This window comes from Tarenaya hassleriana, unplaced genomic scaffold (genome assembly GCF_000463585.1).
Source record: "Tarenaya hassleriana unplaced genomic scaffold, ASM46358v1 Cleome18, whole genome shotgun sequence".
Taxonomy (NCBI): domain Eukaryota; kingdom Viridiplantae; phylum Streptophyta; class Magnoliopsida; order Brassicales; family Cleomaceae; genus Tarenaya; species Tarenaya hassleriana.
The window spans coordinates 488,499-505,009 of record NW_010965216.1 but is presented as its reverse complement, the minus strand read 5'-3'; the positions used below and the strand labels follow the sequence as shown (position 1 = coordinate 505,009).

Sequence of the window (16,511 nt, the reverse complement as noted above, 5' to 3'; positions counted from 1 at the left end):
ATATGATCGCCCGTTTAGGGTTTTGTTGAAACTTTAGAATACTTAATGTTTGTTCACACCAAACTATGAAAATGACCAACCACCACCCTCTTAGGAAAAGCTTCACCGTTTTTAATTTCTATAAATATTTAATATCTTAACAATATATTTATCTCCATTATACAGTCAAAGAAACGCAACAATTTATGAATCTGCATTAGCGAATAGTGAGTGAAGAAGCCTCACCATGCTTTTGGCCTTTTAAGATACGTATATAGTATATACACACGCACACGCATTTTGAATAATATTTATCATCCCGAGGGTTTTTGTATCCGTTATATATTAATTTTATATTTATAAAAAGATCTATCAAATAATCCAATTTATTATTTTTAAAGGGGTATTTAATTTTAGAGAGAGAAAAAAAAACCCACTATTGTGCGGAAGATGTGGAAGAAAATTAGTGGCTCTTCTTGCCACAAAATCAGGCCCAATTAACTGCACGCAGATTTTCCCACGGCCCAATTTATTTTTCCAAAATATTTACCTGTCCCACGCGCACCATGAGCGCGTGAGGTACACGACTCCAAAATCCCTAGGTCATATAACCCCACGCGGTCAAATCCGAAAATTCGGAGTTTAGGAGCGCGTGAGCGAAACTCCAGAAAGCAAAATCTTCTTTATAACTGCATCAGGGAAATTATCCAGTGCGGTGGCACCACGTGGTCCTTATGTATTTTCACACGTGTCGTATTCCTACTTGCTATAATCCAGAAACATTACACTCTTCGTTCTTTCCCACTCCTCATGACTGGTCAGTTCCTTAAGTTCCCATCTGACCGTCCGTTTTCCATCTGACGGTTGTTATTTAACGAGAAAACTAAAATGACTGTAAGATATTTAAGAAAATAAAATAAATAAACTCAGAAAATGAAAAAAAAAAAAGTTTGGCTAAAAGGGTGAACGTCATTGAGGCCAGAGGGCGAAACAGTTTTTGCTGAAGAAGATAACACAGGAGACGGCAGTTTCCGATCTTCTGGTTCATCGTAAATCTGAAAATCTCTTTGTCTTTTAATATTGTCTCGCAGTTTCTCGATTGAGTTTGAGTCTTTCTTCGAGAGAGAGATTAAAAGGAAGCACCTTTTCTCTTCCTCTGCCAAAAAACTTTCTGGGTTCGCTCATGACTTCATGAAGATTTCTTCTTGTAAGTGTTCTCATAATCTGCTTCTCTTTATGGTTTCTGTAAGCTACTGTTTCTGTTTGGTTGCTGAGAAAATACAATGGTGGGCCTGAAAATTTGGAGTTGAAATTTCTTGTCCTCGGAAATTTGGTTTCTACAGTTCCCGCATTTCTTTTCTCCAAAGTTCTTAGCTTTATAACCCACTGCTAATTGCAGGGTAATTCTGGAATTGTGAAAGCTACGTCACTGTGTAATTTGAGTTGCAGATCTTGAGGTCAGTGAATCGTGTGATTTCCCAGCTAATTGTTTTTCCTCTGGTTTGTCTCATCCAATTGCTAGATTTCTGAAAACGATGGAATGAGAAACAGTAACCCGTGTGGATTTTTTCCTCGTTGTATGATTTCTGCATCTGATACGCTCTCATTTCTATAAATGGTAGGAACTTTCTAATTTACTTTTGTCTTGTGATCTTATCTACTTATGCTTGTCTGTCTTGGTATGTCTGATATCAACACTGAAAAAATGATGAACTTCCGTAGTTTCTACTGATATTTCTTTTCTTTTTTGCTTGTGTTTCGTAGTTTACCTTTGTGCAAGGCTAGGGTGAGTGTGTTGTATAATGGAGAAGGAGGTGAAGGGGCAAAGAGGGAGTGGAACCTCAGAGGCAGATTTTGTGTTGCAGTGGGGGGAGAGAAAGAGGGTTAGATGTATGAAGGTGAAGAAAGACCAAAACTTTACAAATGGCAAATCAACTGATTGCTTGACTAAGCGAAAACTCGGTTCCCGTCTTGTGTCTTCTGAGAGAGGATCGCCCTCCCGTCCAAACAAGTAAGTCGAAATGGTTGTGAGATGTTTTTTGTTGGGAGTGACTTTAGGTTATGGTTTAGACAAATGTATGTTTTTACGGTGATAGGATCATGGATTCCCCAATCAATGTCCGAAGATCCAATGTAGCATCCCCTGAGAAAGAAGACAGGTATTATACAACAAGAGGTTCAATGGGTTTGGATGAGAATGGGAAAATTCCAAAGGATACTGTGAAGGAAAACAAAAAGCTGGTATGGCCAAAGCTGTTCATAACATTATCAAACAAAGAGAAGGAAGAAGATTTCATGGCTATGAAGGGGTGTAAGCTCCCTCAAAGACCTAAGAAAAGAGCCAAGTTGGTTCAGAGGACATTGCTCGTAAGGCTCTCTCATAGTCCTTAAGTTTTTTTCGGTTTTGCTCTGATTGATAGTTCCTTCAGCTTCATCGTACTGATGATGCAGCTGGTGAGTCCGGGAGCATGGTTATCCGATTTGTGCAAAGAGAGATATGAAGTAAGAGAGAAGAAAACTTCAAAGAAGGTATTAGATTTTGCTCTCTTCTATTTCCATGTAATGCGTGTTTATGGGTTTCCGTCCTTTCAATGAAGAAATTAGATTGAACCTTGATATATATATATACAAAACACAATTCCTTTGTCCAAAACTCTGTGCTTGAGATTTTCATTTATGAGTGTAGAGACCAAGAGGGTTGAAGGCAATGGGGAGCATGGAGAGTGATTCTGACTGAAAGAAAGCGAGGGAGAAAAATATACGACACAAGAGAGTTGGAGTAAAAGTTCGACTTTTCGAGGATGGGATTAGAAACGCTATCGAAATTCTTCAGACCGGAGAAAAGATTGAAAAGGGAACAGGATCATCTGTAATATTTTTCGTTTGTGGGGTTTTTCAGGTGCCTCTTCTTTCGTTTTGTTGTTTCATCACAGATCAACAATTGAGGCACTGATATTTTGCTGCGACTTTTTACTCATGTTGTCCATGTAATGTTTGTGAAACTCATCTTAATCTTTCTCATTGTACTCTCGAACCGTTTCAGTGATTCTACTTCTGAGAGAACTGAACAAAATTCTTACAGTCTTAACTCATGAATAATCTGACATTACTCTGTCTACCCGCATGCTCCTGGTCCAAATGAAAGGTTATCAGCTTCTTGAGAAGCTAAGCATTCCTCAGGACATTAAAAAGTTAACAGTGCCTTGTTACAGTGACGTGCCCTTATGTTATACGAGAGAGAGTGAATGACAATAAAGATAGTGAAACAACTGTGCACACAAGTTAGTGTCTTGAAACTTACAACACAACAAAACTGCAGCTAAAACACCATTTACATGAATAAACCTATACTCAGTTACAATACCTACAAAATGTACATTTTTTATGCCTTGTCGCATGAGCCATCATCCATCTGGAGTGCCAGCATGCAAATGACAGAAGGCAAGCCTGCAAAATCCGCCTCTCTTGCGCAACAAACATGATATGAAATTTGCATTAACCAACTGCGATCATGAGAATGGTTTCTCTGAGCTGCAAGCTTCGCATGGCAGTTCAGTAGCAGCAGGTGAATTGAATACTGTGTCACAGCTCAGACTCAGGAGCTACCATGGCTAAGAATCATTACTTTCAGATTCTGTCTAGGATTGTTAAGACCAAAGTCAGAAACGATACAGAGTGTTTGGATGTTGAATGAACAGAAACAGAACAGTCATGGCACAAGGAGAAGGTTACCTTTGCCGAGGTTGAAGCGAGAAGTTGGGCCAACATATGATCTTACATTGACAAGTTTGGTGACCCCTTTTGGTATTAAGCTCCTTGAACAACACAAGCACTGAAGAGATTCTGACAGTGTGCCCTTCGCTGAAAAGGAGAGAGAACCATCTGGCTATGTGGAAGATCATAAAGTTTCAAGGACAACCGATGATTTTGTGAAGACGGATAGAACAAAGGGCGCTTCTTCCCCAGGATGTATAGTTGTTGGGACAATGGTATAGCCCTTAGGATCAGGATCCAGAACCATTTCACACGATATCTCTCGAGAATTCACGTAGTCTGTTCCACCGACAGATTCATGAAGGTATATATTGTAAGCTGCTCGACACCCACGAGTTTTAAGTATCCTCATTCCGATGTAGAACAACTGAGAATCATGGCTAGACTGATAATTACGAAACCCAGGAGTTGTTCTTGAGAAACCTACGCCCTGCAAGTGAAAGTGGGAAGATGATATCTCTTTTTTTCCCGGGAGAAAGTTATATATGACACAGGTAATTGATTATATAAACCTGAGTTAAGGTAATGAAAACATGAACGGGCAAAGATGCATCAGGACCAGTAGCCCTTAGCCGGAATTGTGGATTTTGATGCCATGAGCTATAATCTTGGCAGCCACCAGCACTGTAACCTCGCCATTGGCCATGAACTGAATAACGCATCTCGGGAGGGTAGACCCGGCAAACATAAATTGATCTGAAATGGATCTGAAAGTCTTGCCAGGACATCCAGAATATACCTTCTTTTGACTGTTGGACAAAATGTTTACAAGGTCAGGGATTCACATCTCATGTGTGTAGATATGCATGTGCTAACTTAACACTATAGTGCATGTAAAGCATTTGTGTGCCTTTACATGATTTGCATACGTGTAATATATGACAAAACAATCATAACTGTTGTACTGAAGAAGAGTACAAATAATTGAATATCTATGAACCATGACCTGTGAAGAATCGCATTAAAACTTAAAAGCAACGTAAAATCTTATTCAAATAACATTTTAAGGAACGAGGCTTAAGAAAATGAAGTGAAACTACCTGAGGAACATGCTTCAGTTTGTGTTTCATCCTGTCGGTCCACTCGGGAGACGAGTCTGACCAGGGACCATTCCACTCAACCTCATTAGCCCATGGGTTTCGGATTTGAACCAGTTTATGCCCATCAACCTCTCTCACCTGACCCATCATCAAATAAGTAAACTACCTCCTCAAAAATATTTTTTTTCTTTATCAACAATATAGAAATGTGACCACACATACCTGCAGGACAGAGTAAGCATGTCCCTGCACGATGCCACTGGATGATACATGCACATCAGATCCAGACGGGCTACCAGCTCCGAGAAGAAAATCCTCTTGTTTGAACCGTAACAATTGAGACCATAATCTGCCACTTGCAAGGTCAATTTGTGATGGAGCACTCCGCAAGTCGATTTCCTCACCAGCTCCTCCAGTTAGGTCAACAAGAGCATCCTGAACCAACCCACCTTCCAGTGCCTCATAAGAGCCATGGAGCTTGGCATATGCTTTTTCCAATATTGAAACCCAGAGTTCATTGACCTTCTTACTAGTGGCAAAGGCTGGTTTACCAGTTGATTCACATGGAATCCAGTCATCGACAACTACAGGAACCCACTCTCCCTGCAAATGTGTAGTGACAAAAAACCTGAGGACTATAGCTATAAAGCACGAATATAGAGACAGGAATCCTCAGACTTGATTGAATAACAGTGTGACATGATAACCTGAATACAAAAACGAACAGTGTAGATTCCTTCTTCATTGTAGTCAGGAGTAATGATCACTTCTGATATCCGTGAAACCTCTGTTAAAACTGCAACCGCACTTAAAAACCAACAATCGCCTAGACGTCCCTATAGAGCACCCGGTTGAACCAATAAAAGAGTTAAAATACCTACTGGGCGGGCAATTATAAATAAATTAAAAATTTATGATTTATCAAGAGATAACATCAAGGCTTAAAGGAAGAGGTAAGTAAAGCAAACCAAAACAAAAAGTTGGTCAAACCTGGCAAACATCTGAAGGATTAGCAGACCCAGAGAACAAGCAAGGATCGGAATCACTACCATTCTCTTTTACAAGGGAAGCTGGTCTCATCCATTCAGACACAACCTAAATCACAAGTTCAGATAAATTCAGGATTAGCTATTAAACTTCTTGATTTCGCTTAATAATACATATGGGTGAAAACGGTCATAAAAGAGAATATATACCACAATATCTACCTGCAATTTCGAGGGAGGATTCTGTGTATCCACAAATAAAGACCTATCATTTGGAGGAAACTCCTGGTCTGTAAATTGCTTTTCACCTCGAGCAAAGAGAGCTTCTTTGACAGCCAACTCAACTGAACGCATTCGCTGATTTATCTCTTCTTGAGTCTCCATCCTGGGTTTCCTATATCTCCTAGCAAACGAATCAACATTGCATAAGAACTCACGACCTGATCTTCTTTTTCTCCCACTCGAATACTGCCCATCCCAATCTATATCATCTCTGTCATAGAGGTCAACATCTGCAGCAGGATCACTATCCCAATCCTCGACCTATTACACAACAGATAATGCCAAAAATTATCAGTATGAACGTGGAACATTAAAATCCAAATATCGGGTTGCAATAAGAGGTCAATATTCAAACTGGAGGAAAACATACTCTGGGAGGTGAATCCATCCATTGACAGTTGTCATCGGAGAAATCAATCATGTCTAAGTCAGCCAAGCCAATAGCTGCATGCATCGAAGCAATCTCATCCTCAGTTAAGCACTTTCCCCACAGGAAAACATCCATCATATGCATCTTTGGCTCAGCCCCATCGCTATCTGATCTCCCAAATGCATCAACATCGATGGGTGGCCTTACACCCAACCAAACTTCAGCACCTTGTGCCCAAATAGCACTACCAACACTCAGAGGCAACCCATTCTGGTAGCCATCAAATCCACCATCTAAGTAGCAAGTAGCCTCCCCTGTGTCAGCATCAATCGTCATTGTCACCATATGCCACCTGACGTGGAAAAAACAATCCAAAAATATTACTGAACAAATTTGCCAATGCATGTAGTAAGGAATAGGAAGCAACAAGTGTAGTATAACACATTAATTCCATGCATAAAGCGGCTGACAAAATGGAAAATAAGGGGGCGCAAGTCAAACCTTCCATCAGTAACACTTGTTGCACCAATATACCACTCCTTTGCAATAGTTGTCTGCCTTTCACCTTTGGTTATCAATCTAAGCCCGACTTGCCCAGCCTCAATACCTTGTTCAGAACCGGCAACAAGAATCTCCCAACATATTTTCCTTTGAAATTCGGTGCCAAACAGACAAACAGGTCCAGAATCTGGTTGGATCATCACCGTAACTGAAAAGCTAACCTTTTGACTTTGACATACACTTGAGTCAATCTGGCCACAATTTTTACCACTCATCATAGGTTCATCATCAAGAACACAAACCGTCCCACTGATACCAGTCTGTCAATAAGTTTAATGAGTTAGTTCCCTAGCAATCAGCATGAAAGGGAAGCGCATTTCTGAAGAAAAAATGATTGAAAAACTAAAAATGAACCTGATGTGCACGTTGCACAAGTTGAGCAGTGCGTATTCTACGGGCAATACTCGAGACCCTCTCTCTCGCAAAGGAATCCTCAAGAATAGAATCACCCCCAACCGCGCGTACAGCAGCTGCCATGGCTGCCGCCTCTCTGCTACCAGCATTAGGAATGGATGAAATAAGGGAAGCTTCAATCTCCTTCCATTTGCGCTCTTCTTTCTTCAAAAGAGCTTTCCTTCTTTCTTTACCTCTCCCTTCTTCTTCACGTCTCTGCATAAGGACCTCCTCTTCCATCTCCTTTTCTCTCAAATAACTACAATTTTACACAAAAGAAAGTAGCTAAGCTACCTGAATAGGAATGTCTAATTGCATCGAAAACCCCAACATTGTGCAATTAAAGAAAGCTACCTCTCCTGGATAATTTCAAACTGTCTTCTGTCCTCTGGCTTCCATTTACTTATTTTCCTGGCACTTAAGTCAGGAAATCCAATGCTATCCAGAAAGAGTCTTAAACGTACCTCATCCTGGGAAATGCCGTGATGGTCTCATCTTAGAAAGACATAACAAAGAATATATTTTTAAAAAGAAATTGTAGATTCGGAACTCACCTGAACTCTTTCTGCCTTTGCTGTCAAACCCAGAAGAAGTAGCAAATAACCACCAAATTTGTCCCACATATACACCCATTCTGTATCAATTGCCTCTTCCAAGGACAAAATCCTCGCATGAGCACACATGTCTCTTCGGTAATCTACATCACTTGATGCTTCATGGTAGAATCTCTTTCTATATCTCATTTTATAGAAGAAAGATCCCACAATTCTTTCTTCATTCCTGAGACGATCTCTTAGTTTCACAACGTCATCTCTAGGAAGCACAAAGTTCCCGGCCTTATCTCGCATCGCCGTGGGGTCCCCAACCAAAAGAGCTGCTGAGCTTGCAGACCTTTGCGGAGCTGAATACGTGCCTGATAAAGCATTTCTTGTCTGCAAAAGGTTAGGAAAGGGCATAAGAACCATGCAATCTATAGAGTTCTATCTCATGCAATATCATTAATAAGTTTCATCCCGTTGATGAGTGTAGAAGTAACTCTAGAACAGAAACATTGAGAAGAAGACTGTAAAAGAGAAGGGTACTTTGGTCGCAGATCGAGCGATAGCTTGCATTACAGTATCCTTGCTAAGAAAACGTACAGCATCCTCCATCATCTGGAGAAAGACAAAAAAACGCATTTAGGGGAGGAAGAATGAGCACACATATACATAGATAGAGAGAAAAAGGGAAAACATGAAACATAAGAGAGGAATGGTGTCCACTACAAATATATTAGGGGAACAGACAAATCGAACAGCAGGAAACATACCTCGAGAGTCAGACAAGGACGTGAGACAGCAAAGCCAAAGGCTACTACAAGGTTGATAGCTGATACAGCAGCTCCAGCAAATGGAGGATATATCATCAGACTAGCAACAACGCCCCAGCCTTCTGTTGCCAATGCAATGCCATAAAGGACTAGAAATGCGGCACTAAAGAAAGTCCATGACAATTGATACAAAACAATGTATAAGCCCACAGCTTTATGTTCAATGAAATCATTGTCATAAGAACGGTAGATAACAAAATTAAACAAAAACAAAGAATTCAGAATAACGCATATAGAAAGAGGACTGACAAGTAGCTGAACAAACCTGACATTCTTTCCACAATCCGCATGAGCATCATACACATACACAGGTAATATCCGTGGAGAATAAACCACAATAGGCGGGGATAGAAGAACCTATAAGAAAAAATCAATATATGAGTCGGATCTGACAGAGTAACAGATGAAACTGATGCTATGTTGAGATTTTCAAGGTTGACTAGCTCACCGCTAATGCTCTTCCAGACGAAAGAAACAGGAATGAAAAATAGCCAACAGATGCCCCAACAAATGGTTTATCTGGCAAAGAAAATCACGTATGAAATTAATGTATTGACTATTCCAATTCAGAGGAAAATGTCTAACCACTATGAAAGTTTGAAATCACGCGCAGGCAATGTTTACCTTGAAACCATCCAACAAGAAATGCTGCCAAACCCAAAAGAAAGGCAAGAAAACAGACGATAAATGTCTGTCTCCTTGTCAAATAGAAATTGTTTGATGCCCAATGATGGATTACACCAATCGCTAGCATGACAAGGAGAAGAACTAGGAGAAAAGATACACCAATCTGTCACAATTAAAACACATGAGAAGTATCAGATGGATCGAGTTCAACTAATAACTATGACAGTCCTGTAAGAAATTTCTCACTTACTGTCCATGGCTTAATTACAACAATAACAGCCGATATTGCACCAAAGAGAAGAAGAAGTCCAATAGAAACAAAAACATAGGCACCCCGTGATAGTATCCAACCGTCGTCTTTCCTGTAAGAAAATCAAGATTCAAATTAGAACATGTAATGAGCAACATCAGACAATAAGGAGTAGTTATCAAACAAGATAAGAATAGCCAGGCACCATTTAATCATTCCACAACATAGTGAGAAAAGTGCTGGAATGCATGCTAGTGGCAGCAAAGCAGCAAGAAAATCACCCTTCGTGGCCAACTGATCATCTCTAGATTTCACAACCTCCAAATATGATGTCCCACAAAATGCCACAAGAACAACTACAATGTAGATGGAAGAAATGAGGAAATATTTAAGAAGAAAAAGGATGCATCTCAGAACAGAACCAAATTCATAATAGTGCAAATTACCTGCGAATATCACAACACAGATGGCGGAAGAAAGGGAAAATCTATATGTAGCAAACCATGAGACTATGGGCAGAACAGCGGTAACAACTAAGGCAATTCCAGATGCCATTGCCCAGCCAAGGTACACTGAAGATGTGTAAGGAGAAGTGAAGAAGTTCTCCGTAGAACTAAAGGACTTGTATTTCAGATCATCCAAAGGCTTAGCAGATATAATTGCACCAAGAGCAATTACAGATCCCACAAAAACCATGATGCAAATGTAAAGAACAACTCCCTAAGTTGACAAAAATACTTAATTAGAAATATATATCCAACAAAGGGTCTTCATAGAAATCGGGTCAAAGACAAATGACAAACCTTCTTCACTAGAGAAGACTGTGGATCCCCTGCCTGATCAGTACATGGTAAACGTGGAACCCAGAACTGATAACCATTATGGATCCATATTGGAATTGCAATAGAAAGGCACGCTGCCATGAGCGGCACAGTCAAGGATATTCCCAAAAGTACAGAAGATTTACTGCAACATATAAAAACTCAATTCATGACATGAGAACATCATATGCAAATCCAGCCTAAAGTTTAAAATCCCTAGTACCTCAAGAAGGAGAGCAATAATCCAACTGAAGTGCTCAAAAACCAGGCCACAAAGCCATACTGAACACACAAATAGAATATGGAATTTATTAGCACGGCCTATACCAAACACCAAAGACCGGTAATGTAATAAACTCAAGAGAGAAGCCATACCTTCCGAGATTTTGATGTCAAGGTCATTTCTTCAATTTCAAGAGACCGAAGAAAAGCCATGATTGAACAGACAACAGGTGACAACAGCAGCACAGCAAAACCGAATTCAAACTGCAACGTGGTAATGATATAGCATTAAACAGAGATGCAAAAGAAAATACCAACCAACAACGCTACTAAAGAATTCTGAGGTACTGATTTCAGTAAACTGGCTTTAATGTGCCAACCAATTGCTAGGCACCCAAAACCAGAAACCTTCAGAGGGAACTCACCTGTTGATGACTAGAGTTTACGATTGTAATCGTCTTCGGACGAAAAATAGCGACAATAATTGTTTCAAGAATGAAGACAAGACTAAAGAGGCCCCATGCTCTCTCTGGTGTTCCCCCTACATGGTGAAGAACAAGTCTGGACAGCTTGAGCCACTTTTCTAGCCCTCGTAACCTCAACTCTTCTGATAAAGAAATATGATTTGGCAGAGAGTTGTCAACACTGTTCGAGTCAATAATGGTAATGTCGGTATTGTCACGGTGATCTCTATCTGCATCCAAACTACTTCTCTGAAGCAGAGCCAGAATAGTTGGATCCAAATTTCTTTCCTTCAACATCATGGCAAAGTTAGGGTCTAACCCCTTGTCTTGCAATAAACTAGTCAATTCACGGTCGCCTTCTTTAGCTTTCTTTTTAAACATTGATGTAATCCTAGGATCGTTCAAGCGGTCCTGGAAAGCAAGTGCCAAATTTAAGTCCAGAAATTGATTATTTGCAGAATTTGATGTGCTAGACTCAAAACCTTGGGTATCGAGACCACTGTTAGCACAAACAACCAGAGTGTTATTCTGGTCAGAAACTTTCTCCAGATAAGAAGGTGTTCCAGCTTCAGACTCTTGGACCACAGAACGACATGAGCTACTGCATAAGCCCAAGCTTGGTCTACCACTATCTATGCTCTTTTCACTATTGATACCCTCTTGAGAACTTCCTGTTCTCGTTAGAACATTATTCTGACTGTTGGTGATGCATTGTACAACAGCACGATTAGCTTCATGGCCTGTGTCTATGCTGCTGCTTCTTTTCATGGTTGAGCCACAACCATCAGAAGAACTTGAAGAACTATTCTGCTCTTTTCTCCGGAAACCTTCTCTCAAACGGATCACTGTACTTTGTAAGGCATCTCTCCTTGCAGCCGATGGATCTGTCACTGATAAATGTCGGGAAACAGCAGCACCTGATAGAACTGACGCTACAAAAATGTAACTAATGCAATGCCCCAGGTACCTGAAACGACAGAAAAGGAATAATAACTACCCATGCTGCAAAGGCAACAAACTGTGATCGATAAATTACTAAAAAGAGCTTCTAGTCCAGAACAAACCAGTAATGTATGCCAAAGCATATTAGGAAAAGACGAGATGTTCCTGCCACAAATAGAGCCAGAACCCGACTCTGAAGAAGCTTAAACCCATACAAGCATGCCCCAACATTCCAATCTACATGACAAAAGTATGCATCAAAATGAGATTTGAGAGAGAATCCCAACACATGCTTCTGCTACAAACATATTCAAACACCTCATTTTACCAAGAACGATAACTGCCACTGAAGTAATGCCTCCAAGCCAACGGGCCTCCCTAGCTGTGAGACCGTATAGCACTGAGTAGGCAACAAGTACAACAAGTGAGCCAAGGTACAGGATCCCGAGATGTGAAGCCCTGCAAAAGATCATGACAACTATAATATTATTTTAAAAACAGGTGGACAAGACAATGAATTGCAGTGATTAAAATTAGCATATATGATTATCAAAAAGGCCTGAAAACTTTTCAGAGCTTAACACTGAATATAATACACCAACTGCGCTATCTCTGTCAACAGAAGAGTAGAAGATATCCTGGGGATAGATACCACAAGCACGGATAACAGTAAATTGGAGTTTTACTTTATGTTATCTTTAAGCTACTATTACAAAGGTAACTAAAACCACATCCTGTGAATCTTTAGAGTCTATTCTCAACATTCTAGGCGTGGTGGCTTGCACTAATCCAGAATTATCAATAAATAGGACAATAAAACAACAGTACACTAGTGAAACAGTGACAACCACCCCCTCCCTTTCTTTCCAAGCAAAAATCCAAGACCATATCAATAAGACCTTAGGACATAGACTAAGCAAAGTCATTGAATTCCCAGGAAAGAGCGAATCAAACTTGCCTGCTGGTTTGAAGCGGATATAACTCATTCGGATCAGGCGGCTCCGGTAAACAAGCCACAGGACCTACCTCAATACAATCTGAATAGGCAAATTTGTAAGCTCTCCTCACATATTCATCCACATCTAACCCATTCCCTACGGCCATAGAAAAGTCAACCAATACAAACAACTTAGATATGACAAGAAATTTGAGACCAAGAGACACCTTTTCACTCTCCATATGTGTCATAGTGAAGTATCAGTGGATGAAAACAAACGAGCTGGCCAATACGGCAATACCACAACTGCATGTAATAATGAATGAGAATGCCAACCATACAAAGATTGAGAAAGCTTTACCATTAAAGACCATCCGGCATATGAAAAGCATATTGATTGCCAAGGCAATTGCAGATACACCAAAGAAGAGACCAGAAGGAGAATATTGCACAGATGCATGTGCTCCAACCGTCACATAGACAGCACAAAGCTCATATGCACAAAGTAAGGCAACACCAAGAAGGAGAAGTAAAGCGACAGCTCCTGTTAAACCAGATGACAATGTAAGAAACAAGCTATAAGGGACGTTCAAGACAACTAATAACTAGGGCAACCTATGATGGGCAACCCATAAGGTAGTGTTCATCAACACATACAATCTTACATTCCAAACTTCATTTACCCTCATAATCTGCCATCTTTATTATCACTTGCATCGGCAAATTCCTGGTTCAGTAATATCAACCTTACGACAGCATAACAGCTATGAAGCCAACGAAACAAGCAACCAAAATATCTAGACACCCACTATATCTCCCTAAAACCCTAAAACGTCCTGATAAAACACTTGAAACTATGTATTCTATCACAAAATGTTGCAGTGCTATCCAATGTATCCATATGAAACAAAATCAGAAGGCAACAGTTGTATAAACATACGTGAGCTTTGCCACTGCGTCCTCCACCAAAGGATGATTGAATAGAATGCAAGTAAAAGCGCTGTTCCAGCCATTATTATTGCAAGCCCAATTATATCTCGATCGAGTATCACAATCAGCCAGGAACCCCACCCGATAAGGATCGCGATTGGGGACACCACCACCATCCATGCAAAAAGAGACAGAAACCCACATAATGCACCGAGCTGAGGACCTTGCAACACTTTTGGCCATTTTCTAGCAAATATCCAGCTGCAATATACAATGCATCCCAAAAGCACTGAATTAGCTATGGCTCAATTGGCGTCTATATCAATGTCAACAGAAAATACAACTCTTCTATTTGGAAAAAAAAAAATACATACATAACAGGTAAGTTTGAGAATATAACGGCAGGAGATGGTCAAGCAAAAGGAAATTCACCTATAGAGCCGCCATGGCCGCCAATTAACTGCCCACAATATCCAGAAGGAGCCCGAACCGAAAACCGCGAAAAGGGTACCCGAAATTACACATGACAGTAAGATTCCTCGATCGTCCCCTTCCATGGCTCCTTCTCCCACCTACATCGGCATGCAACTCGGAAATCAAAATTCCCAAAGAATAATAAGCTAAAGCCCCAATCTTGCGCAGAAAACACAAAATGTGTAACTCAAATCAACAAAAGACCACTTGAACGAAACAAAAAATTTCACTACCCAGCAAATGCCGCTGAGGAATGGCGATTCATACGTACTCGGCCAAAATGGGCTCAGCGGGCAGTGGCATGACGGTAAATTTGGAGCAAGCCGGTCATTTCCAACCCAAAATCAAACGTGAGCAAAATGAGTCATTCGGGATGGCGACTAGGGTTTAATCCGCAGACAATTGAGCCGCAATTACAAAAAATAAATAAAGAAAGAGCAAGAAACCAAGTTAGGGTTGCTGTAAGAGCATGAAGAACAGAAATCAAGCTCCTTTAGGTTTTTGTTGCCTTTTCTGTCAGGAATTTTCCCGGAAATCTTTTCTCATCTCGGAGAATTCCTCAGATTAGAGAACGGATGGACAGAGAAGGTAAAGATGAAAAACCCTACCCTTTCCGAGTGTGAAATTGTGAAGTAAAAAAGATCATAGCTTTTTTTTTTTCCAAAGACCCGAGGATTGCAGAGAGAAAAAAGTGTCTGGAAAAAAATTTGAAAAAAAAAAAAGCTAACGTCTCTGCTCCGGAAAACAGTACACCGACTCTCGGATCTATGCGCGTGGCTACACGCGCCAATGTGAATTCAGTAAACAAAGGGTGGGTGATGTTTTCTTGTAGAATGTAGAAAAATATATCTTTATTTCAGATTTAAAATATTCTAGAAAACAAATTTTGGGAATTTTAGAAGAAATAAAATTGAGATTTTATTTTACTAATAAAGGGTTTGTTTAGCTCAATTTTTTGCGGTGGTTTTATGATGGTGTAATTTGTGAATGATATTAATAGTAGTTGCTCTATATTCAATTTTTTCATTAAAAAATGTTTTCTATGTATATTTAAATAATATTAAATATCACTGTATAGGTTACAAAATTGTGGATATCTATCTGTTGTTATTCTAATTTGATATTTTTTTTTATTTTCTGTGAAACTAATAAGAAATACACATGGATGTCTCTGGCTATTGAGGATAATGTAATATCCAATCGAAAATTTGGAAATTTAAAATTGGTTGATTTAGACCGACAGTGGACAACACCAAAACATTTGAATTTTAAGAAGGAAAGTGGTGTCTTTGTCAGATATTTTAAAAAAATCCAACAAAAAAAATATTAAAATTTAAATGTTTTATTATACTAAAACACCAATAAGTCAAAGTTTAGTCTACTAAACACCTTGAAAACAAATTTAATTAAAAAAAACTAAAATAATAAAAGGCCCCATTGTTCATATAATACTAAACTAAATTTCGATTTTGTTGAAGAGAGATGGTTTTGGATAACATGCATATCATGGATAGATTTAAGACATAAAAAAAACTAGAACTTTTATGGATGTAAATATTTATATAATCGTGTTAAATTGGGGCATTATCAAAAATACCATTAATTTGCTATTTCTACTTCAAGACCTACCCTTGTGACCATGTGACCAATGTGACCGAAATATAGTGTGGTCACATATTGATCTCATTGTTCATAACGTTAAATTTATGATGTTTTAATCAAATGATTAGTAAGATATACAAGGTATGAACATAATGAATTAGTGTGATCACCATAAATTTAACGTTATAATCGATAAAAATCAAAATGTGACCATACTATATTTCGGTCACATTGGTCACATGTGAACAGGTTAGGTCTTGAAGTAGAAGTAGCATTTTAAGGGTATTTTTGATATAATGCCTGTTAAATTTTATATGTTTTAAGTGATTATTGATAATATTAAGATTTTTTATGTAGAAAGTCTTTTTTTTTCACGTATCTTAGCAAATAATAAATGATGTTTCCATTAATATAAATATATATATATGCATATATATGGTATATGTATAGTTTGTGTGTTGATTAAAAGAGGGTGGAGAAAAGGTAAA

The 16,511-nt window shown here is 39.2% G+C and overlaps 2 protein-coding genes across 4 annotated transcripts; one reads left to right on the top strand and one right to left on the bottom strand.

The window, feature by feature from the left end:
* The first annotated feature begins 924 nt into the window (after positions 1-924).
* On the top strand, positions 925-3,042 carry LOC104810326. Of its 3 annotated transcripts, XM_010536565.2 has the most exons (6): positions 928-1,186; positions 1,379-1,436; positions 1,744-1,990; positions 2,076-2,346; positions 2,431-2,508; positions 2,666-3,042. In XM_010536565.2, the coding sequence occupies exons 3-6, from the start codon at positions 1,782-1,784 to the stop codon at positions 2,714-2,716; spliced, it is 609 nt and encodes a 202-aa protein (XP_010534867.1). In that variant the 5' UTR covers positions 928-1,186; positions 1,379-1,436; positions 1,744-1,781; the 3' UTR covers positions 2,717-3,042. The 3 variants fall into 3 exon arrangements, with proteins under 3 accessions (XP_010534869.1, XP_010534867.1, XP_010534868.1); XM_010536567.2 differs by lacking the exon at positions 2,666-3,042 and having other exon boundaries at positions 925-1,186; positions 2,409-2,501; XM_010536566.1 differs by lacking the exons at positions 928-1,186; positions 1,379-1,436 and adding an exon at positions 1,463-1,597.
* Positions 3,043-3,163: 121 nt separating this feature from the next.
* Positions 3,164-15,079, bottom strand: LOC104810325 (calpain-type cysteine protease DEK1-like). The gene is made up of 32 exons (XM_010536564.1): positions 14,693-15,079; positions 14,380-14,519; positions 13,958-14,208; positions 13,379-13,561; positions 13,039-13,174; positions 12,409-12,539; positions 12,203-12,317; positions 11,100-12,105; positions 10,828-10,938; positions 10,676-10,734; positions 10,435-10,597; positions 10,078-10,351; positions 9,837-9,987; positions 9,632-9,743; positions 9,379-9,544; positions 9,203-9,273; positions 9,020-9,111; positions 8,695-8,857; positions 8,468-8,539; positions 7,940-8,317; positions 7,740-7,855; positions 7,347-7,644; positions 6,933-7,252; positions 6,432-6,783; positions 6,002-6,322; positions 5,784-5,888; positions 5,501-5,629; positions 5,016-5,396; positions 4,794-4,931; positions 4,266-4,502; positions 3,712-4,183; positions 3,164-3,617 (listed from the first exon to the last, which is right to left on the bottom strand). Exons 2-31 carry the CDS (start codon positions 14,502-14,504, stop codon positions 3,878-3,880), a joined length of 6,462 nt encoding a protein of 2,153 aa, XP_010534866.1. The 5' UTR covers positions 14,505-14,519; positions 14,693-15,079; the 3' UTR covers positions 3,164-3,617; positions 3,712-3,877.
* Positions 15,080-16,511: the final 1,432 nt, after the last annotated feature.

Excerpts from the sequence above, each read along its gene's own strand:
- LOC104810326 (XM_010536565.2), top strand. The coding sequence starts at position 1,782 with ATGGAGAAGGAGGTGAAGGGGCAAAGAGGGAGTGGAACCTCAGAGGCA. Across the intron at positions 2,347-2,430 it reads TGGTTCAGAGGACATTGCTC|CTGGTGAGTCCGGGAGCATG; the intron begins GTAAGGCTCTCT and ends CTGATGATGCAG. Across the intron at positions 2,509-2,665 it reads AGAAGAAAACTTCAAAGAAG|AGACCAAGAGGGTTGAAGGC; the intron begins GTATTAGATTTT and ends TTATGAGTGTAG.
- LOC104810325 (XM_010536564.1), bottom strand. The coding sequence starts at position 14,504 with ATGGAAGGGGACGATCGAGGAATCTTACTGTCATGTGTAATTTCGGGT. Across the intron at positions 10,939-11,099 it reads TAAACTCTAGTCATCAACAG|TTTGAATTCGGTTTTGCTGT; the intron begins GTGAGTTCCCTC and ends ACCACGTTGCAG. Across the intron at positions 4,503-4,793 it reads AACTGAAGCATGTTCCTCAG|TCAAAAGAAGGTATATTCTG; the intron begins GTAGTTTCACTT and ends TTTGTCCAACAG.